The sequence below is a fragment of the Gavialis gangeticus genome, unplaced genomic scaffold, assembly GCF_001723915.1.
Source record: "Gavialis gangeticus isolate Ggan-Ray unplaced genomic scaffold, GavGan_comp1, whole genome shotgun sequence".
NCBI lineage: Eukaryota > Metazoa > Chordata > Crocodylia > Gavialidae > Gavialis > Gavialis gangeticus.
The window spans coordinates 83,953,742-83,961,393 of record NW_017729024.1 but is presented as its reverse complement, the minus strand read 5'-3'; the positions used below and the strand labels follow the sequence as shown (position 1 = coordinate 83,961,393).

Sequence of the window (7,652 nt, the reverse complement as noted above, 5' to 3'; positions counted from 1 at the left end):
TTTGCTCAAATGAATTGAAGTAATTTGGGACTTGAACTACAGGCAGAGGTTAGTACAAAAGAATTCAGATAGAGAAAACACCACTGCCTTTGTTAAGCACAGAATACCTGCATAAGTACTAAATAGACCTGAACAGTTGTTATGGATGGACCACATTTTGCAGGTGAGGACCATTCAGTTGCATCTACGGGTGGTATCTCTTTAGAGGGAATAGTGTCCTTTTTTGTTTATTACTGGTCCTTTCTTTTTCTCCTTGTTTTTTGGGGGTTTTTGGGGTTCAGGGGAAAAGGGGGTAAACTAGTTTGAAGCCTGCTGTCTTCAATTAGACATAAGCCCTTTGGGCAGGGATTTTCTGTAGGTTAGTGCAGTGTCTAACACAGTGCAGCCCCATTCCTGTATAATGATAATAATGATAATAATAAACATAATTTTTGATATTGTTGTGTATATTTGGGTAAATGGATGGTCCTGAAAAATCAGCTGCTTTTGCACTGAATGGTACATTAATTGCAGTCTATATAGTTAAATTTTCCCACACTACAATGCACTTTGACTTTGAGCCGGAAAGTGGCCATCTCTAAGCATGAGCAGTTCGGTTCTACCTATTGTGTCCTAAATCAGTGTGTACCAAGGCTATCTGCAGCATGTCTGCTGATGCCTCAGCTCTACCCTGCTGTTCATTTTACAGTGTGAACATACCTGTAATGTATTTTCATGGTTGTGAGAACCAAAGACAAAGCAGGATCTTGGGCATACCTCCGAGATTTGCATTTGAACCATTTCCCTGAGGTAGGGCTGCACCCGTACTGATTCATGCAGTCAGCGGCATAAGCAGCAGAAAATAAACCCCCCTGATCAGGTGTTTCTCTTGTTGCTGTTAGCATGAACTCGTGATCCTAGGGGAGAAGAATGAAGACAAACAGGAGGGAAAAGAAGCAAAAGGGGGGGGGGAGCATAGCAGATAGAGAGGGTATGATGTGTAAGCAAACCACTGTGATCCAGGCAGGCAGACTTTGGCCCCTGTGTGGAGCCCAGTTCACTCAGTATCACACCATGTGGGTTCATAATGTCAATCTTGGTACAGGACTGGGACCTTTGTTATTAAGTCACCTTCTCCCTCTCCCAGTAGGTCTGAGATTACTGAAGAAGTTTAGTTAGCCTCTGGAGAAGTGGAGCAGTATGCATTCCTATCTGGCAATTCCCTCATGCCAGTTTATAGACCAGCATTGACTGACTCCATGTTCTGCCCTCCTTAACTGGTGTTAAGGATCTCTAAGATTCAAAACCTTTGAGACGAGAAAAGTGGGATCCCTAAAGATCCCTGGAAAAAAGGGAAGGCTAATTTAGTTTTGGATTTACGTGAAGCTTCTCACCATGGCGTGATGTCGGTGTGTGGGAGAAATAACAGCGGCTGAAGCTGGGACTAAATACATAAGAAGAAGGGTGAAAGGAGGATTGTTTAATTTTAGAGATTGACCTCGTAGCTGAAGGAAACTCAGAAAAAGAATCTCTCCTTTCCCTAGTAGAATGCTAGACTCTCTCCTGCCAATTAATTTAATTAAATTTGCATGTGCTTGCACATATGCCTGGTAATATTTAATGTAGGAAATCTTTGGGTTTGTTGCATGTAGGCAAAGAGCATAAGGAACCAATAACTATGGGGCATGGTATTTACTGTAAGCAAAGATTAGCAAGACTGCCATTGTTTACAAGAGGAGCTGTCCTTTGAGTTATAGGTCCCATTCTCCTAGTGGGAGATAAATATATCATGTAATTCCCTGTGGTTATGTATTACAGTGTGTAGCATGTTAGTACTCCCATTAACTTTGTAATTCCTGTGAGTGTATTAGCTATATAGTTAAAAGAGGAGGAAGTAAGTAATGGCTTAAGTCCTTTTTTGCTGCCGTTTGAATTAAACTATGAGCTCATTTTTCATTATAGTTCACTTTAATCAGAGGTATCTGCTGAAGGCCTTGGCATAATGAATAAAGCACCAGAAAATACAAAGACAGATAGCTGAATAAAATAGCTTATGCAGCGAAAACAGCTATTATGATGAAACATCTTTGTCATAAATATCTACAGCCAGTTTACTAAATTGATGCAAATGCTGCATGGCACATTAACTATGTTTGTAGCCTACAATCTAGTCAAGTATACATTCCACAAGTTGATAAAATCTTCGTAAGCCCTGAAAATATTGAACGGAGCATTACCTTTTAATTAAAAGACAAAGCATTTTAACCATAAGCTAAGGTGGCTACTTAGCTTTAAAGTTAAATGGTCCAGAACCAAACAATGTTGCCTAAGAACATCAAGGATTTTAATTTATCGATCTGAGCGGTTAAGGGAATATTGGTACAAATAAAATATCTTCACAGCCCATACAAATATTTCAATTTATACATATTTTATCGCAGATTCTAAAAACAAGATTTTCTTCTCCCACTTTTCTACTCAGTTTAAGACCCCAAACTGTCTGCTTATACACTGTAAACCTACTTGTAACTGTTGAGCCTGTAGAAAGAACATTTTTGCATGTGGACAGCATAGTCTTGCAAACCAGCATCCAAGTGCTGCATATGAGCCAAAACCCCGACTAGAAACCTCCTTCCAGTTTACCTGCTTATTTTTAACCAGTGCTGTTGATGTCTGGTCTCTTACATATACAAGGCAGAGACCCTCCACTTTTTGACTTTTCTCTGTGGGCCAGATTCAATAATGAAACTGGGCACCTACAGGTGAGGCTCTGCAATGCCTACGTTTGAGGCACCTGGCCCCTTGAATAGAATACAACACTCAGTGTGAACTCTAACACTGTGTATGTGGAAAGTTGCCTCCAAGAGCAGTCCAAAAATAGCTGCATGCTGAGCAGGGACTTCCTTTTGCAAACAGTAGGACAGTGGTCCTCAAACTTTTTTTTTCGCGGACCACTTGAAAATTGCTGAGGATCTTAGCGGACCACTTAAACTTTCTTTTTGTTCTACAAATCAAAACACACAACTCATATTTTAATATCAGTAATCTTACCTTTCTAATGCAATGGATGTGCCTGTTTTTTTTCATCAAAGTTCTGGGAAGTCGGATGTAATGTTTGTCAGCTTTAGCCTTAGGTTACCTTTCTGTGGACCACCTGAATGGAGCTCACGGGCCAGTGGTGGTCCGCAGATCATAGTCTGAGAACCTCTGCAGTAGGAAATACTGACCATGAGGGTGCATCTGAACTCCAGACCCTCTCTGGTACTTAGGTTTGTGCAAGGCAGGCCCCTCTGTCCACTCAGAATGCAATGCCTGGATCCCATCCCTGTGCATATGTGCCTTCATGTAGTCTTTGAAAGAACTAACTAGGGCTCAGTTTTTTTAAAAAAGCACTGGCACCATCTTTTATGTAAGACTTTCCCAGGAAGCTAAAGACCTAGGTTCTAGGGGTGGGCAAATGGCAGATCTGGCTGGAGGCCACACTCCATTTCCCAACAGCCCCTGCCCATGTTGCTGGGGCCAGTTTCCATGGAGACTCCCAGCAGCACCCGCACCATGATAGCTGGAGGCTAGGGTTTCCATGGAGACTGGCCCCAGCAGCACTGGCAGGGTGCAGAGGTGCTCTGGAGCTGGGCTGGGATCTTGCAGTGATGACAGCATGGTCCAGAGCCAGGGCAGAGCCACAATCTGCTGCCTGTGTGCCCCTGCCCAGAGCATGCAGGCTGCAGATCACAGCTCTGCCCCGGCTCTGGATCACGCTGTCACCTCTGCAAGATCCCAGCCTGGTTCCAGAGCAGCTCCCCACCCTACCAGACTGCCAGGGCCAGTCTCCATGGAAACCCCTGCCCTACTGTATCACAGCATGGCTGCTGCTGGGGTCTCCATGGAAATTGGCACCAGCCACTTGAGCAGGGTGCTGGGAAATGGAGTCCACTGCCAGCCGGATCTGGCTTGCGGGCTGGACTTCACCCACCCCTGTTCTAGGCCCTTCTCAGCCTGAAGGGATTCAAATCTGCATCTCGCCCATTCAAATCCCAGCTCCAAGCTACCAGGTTTTAGATCAGTAGGGCCAATCTTTTTGGTAGGCACATCACAAATTAGCCACACGCCCTCCCTGAGTGTTACTCTAACCCCATTCCTCTGCTCAGTCTTCTGCTTTGCTTTTTGTTCCATACTCTGTGCTGTCGCCTAAATTCCTTCTCTGCTTTCTGTCCTGTGCTTCCTGCTTGGTCTCCTGCTCTGCTTTCTGTTCCCTGCCCTATCTGTTGCTGTGCTGCCTTTCCCCTCCATGATCTGCTGCATGCCACACCCAGAGACTGCCCATGCCACTGGTGCCACAGGTTGGCCACTCCTGTTATAGTCCATGCTGGGTCAGGGTACCACCTACCCCTCCTGTTGAAGCTGAGTCACTGTTCAAAAAAGGAGGGCAGTTCATGGGGCTAGAAAGAGAATGAGCAGTCGGGAGCAGGATTCTCTAGGCTAGCAGGTAACTTTTATATTAAGGAAGTCATGGGTTCCAGGCCTTGTTTCCAGCACTGTTTATGCATTTTCTGTAAGTATAATATAGTATAAATTAGAAGTATAAATAATAAGTTAACACAATCCTTCTCCCCACCACAAAGAACAAATAATTCTGACAGTATACCAGACCTTGAGATCAAGAATTAAACTCCAAGACTCCCTACTTCTGGGGCACATCTTGCTCTCTTCCTACTTCTGGGGCACAAGAAACTAAATGCATAGTAGACTAATTCTACTGTGCATTAATGTCACTAAAAATCTGTGCTCTGGTGCTGCTGCATAGTAGCAGCGGTTACTGCACATTGGGTTATTACAGGTACTAAACTTAATAAGCAGTCACAATGGTGCATTAATGCACATATAGACATGCCCCTAGAGAAGTGCCCTCACCACTAAGCTATAGAGTTTAGTTCTCTTTTCTTACTTTCTTTCATAGCCTCTGTGCACACAATTATTTAAGTAATGGTATGACCTGAGGGTGACTGAATGTTTGTTTCCTTCTACATAAATGTACATTGCTGTAATATCAAGTGCTTGTGTGTAGTTAACTGTGACATTTAACATTATAGGTGCATTTCAGCACTACGCTAATGACCTTAACTTAAATAAAGGTAATTCAGTCTTATTTCTGTTAGTGTCTGTAGCTTAAGTTTAGGGGCTATTGAGAGAGTTTAAGATTTCTGCAGCATTTCTGTCACTGGTTGCTTCGTGTGTTGGGATGTTGGCAGGATCTCCAGCTGCCTCCCTGCCTCTTATAACAAGGAGGAGGCATGTTGTCCCTGCTCTGCAAAGCTTTCAAGTTCTGCAGAACAAGTGGCAGGCGAGGTTCTTTGAGTAGATGTGATATCTTTTATTAGACCAGCTGAGTAGTTGGAAAAAAAGTTCTTAGCAAGCTTAGACCAACATGGCTCCAACCAAAACCCCTGCAGAACAAGTGTTTTCTTACCTTCTATTACAGTTTCCTTTCACTACCTTTCTTTGCCCTTGAAAGTTGTGCAGGGAGACGTGAGCAACTTTAAAAAGGGGAGAGGGTGGGAAGAAGTGAAGAAGGAGCTTTTTCTTTTCTCTTCTCAGCACAGGTAAAAAAATATTGATCCTGTTGCCTCCAAAACAACCCTTGGCTTCTGAGCAGCTGTTCTTCCCCCAAAGGTGTCTCTTTACTACTTCAGAGAAGAGGGAGCAGGAGGTCACAAAAGAGGCCTTCAAGTGCCATTAGCAGCAACAGAGACAACCCAACTTTGATTATATTGAGAGAAAGATGGAATGGGCATTAATTGTACTGAGGAGGAATTGGCATAGGTTTTACTGATGGAGCAATACTAGTCCGAGGAGGCAGCCTCAATCCATCTGGCTGTTAATCCTTCACAAGAAAATACCCGCCACACAGTTGTAGAGTTTGGTGATACTTTGTATGAAAATGCATATATTTATAAGACCACGTGTATGCCCCATGTCTCTAAGTAGTATAAATATAGTTTGTTTGTTTTGGGGAGGTTTTGGGGTTTTTTCTGGTTAAAAGAACAAAGGTGTGAATTTCCTCAAACATCTGATGATTTCTCGTCAATTTAAATCTTGGCACCCTTACATTCCCATAAAAACTGATGAAATACACTGTCATTTTGGCTAAATTTAACAGAGTTATTAAAGTATGGCCTCCCTTTTCTGATGAGGGATTTTTGCAAAGTATTTCAGTGAGGAATGTAGTGTCTTGCTAATTTAATAGGTCTGCATCAGGAAAAATGAACCATCCATCATTTCATAATGCAAATTTTGGAAATAAAAACTCCGTAGATGAGATCCTTATCTGTTCCCCCGCAATGATTCACATGGTAAAAGGACTGGAGCAATATAAAGGTATCCCAAGAGCCCTGATTCTGGCTAGGGGAGGAGTTCCCCAGAGCAGATACTATAAAAGAGGGCTATGAAACTGCCTTAGGACTCCCTTGCAAATCTGACAGATATGCATGCTGAGTGAGTGTGGTGCACATCATGCTATACAGACACTGTCCAGTGCTTTAGCCCAGAGGGTAATCCCCAAAACACTGCTCTAACTTGGACAGGTTTCCAAATTACACCAGTGTGTCAGAGGTGCCCTTCCAATTCTGAACTCAAAGTTGACTAAAAGCCATTTTATGCTTCCTAGTACAATGAAGTTCTGCGCTTGCTACTCTGAGACTTTTACTCCTGCTTTTCAATTTGTTTGTCCAGGCCATTCTTTGTAAAAAGACTTGAAGGTTTGCTGAAGCATTTTCTTATAGTGTGTTAAAATTTTTGTTGTTTTGTTTCCAGTGAGCTGAAGAAGAAATACAACATAACAGCCATCCCCAAATTGGTGATTGTGAAGCAAACTGGAGAGGTCATTACCGACAAGGGAAGGAAACAGATCAGAGACAGAGGACTATCTTGCTTCCGAAACTGGCTTGAGGTTGCTGATATCTTTCAGAATTTTTCTAACTGAGCAAAAACTCAGGTACAAGCAAGAGCAGAAGGCAAAGCATTGTAAAGGAACTTGCAGAATTCCCAAACTAGCACTGCATTGCTTAGAACAAAGGGAAGGAGGGTGCGTTATTCCACCTTTCTTTGTGAGCAAATTTTATTTTAGCCCAGATTATAAAAGACCAGAATATGCCAGTAGCTAAATAGGGGTTAGGAAAAAAATGTGCACTTACTATTCTATTCCTGTTGTCCTTTTTGTTGTATTTAATATGAATACCAAAGCATTCCTAAGAATACTTAGAATGGCAGCCCTGTAAAATCTATGCAAATGTTTTATTTTTGCAGATCTGTACAGGTAAAAAGAATACATATTTTTCTTGATACAGAGATTTTCTGGTGATTAGCATGTAATTCATATTTATCAATACAACGTAAGTATATTTGCTTTAATAAAGAATTATTTATGGAAGTATATCTTTAAATAGCTCTGTTTTTTATGTCATACTGCAATCTAATGGGCAATGATATGGTTCATAATAGGCCACACACTGGTTTTTGTCCACACTTTTTTCTGTGATTGGGGTAATTTTATTTTGTATGTTTTATGAAGATTTTTCCTCTTTGCCTATCCCAGGCTTTTTTTTTAAATTTAAAATCATATTATGAGCCAGTGTTGTTGCACAAAAGGCAGTTCGTGCTCCTGGAGGCAATGATTC

The 7,652-nt window shown here is 42.2% G+C and overlaps 1 protein-coding gene across 1 annotated transcript in view; it reads left to right on the top strand.

Moving 5' to 3' along the window:
* Positions 1-7,408, top strand: part of NXNL2 (nucleoredoxin-like 2) — a 16,906-nt gene extending 9,498 nt beyond the window's left edge. The window contains exon 2 of the mRNA XM_019517317.1: positions 6,790-7,408. Coding sequence (XP_019372862.1) covers positions 6,790-6,958 — 169 coding nt within the window. The 3' untranslated portion in view covers positions 6,959-7,408. The remainder of the gene's footprint in view (positions 1-6,789) is intronic.
* The last annotated feature ends 244 nt before the right edge of the window (positions 7,409-7,652 follow it).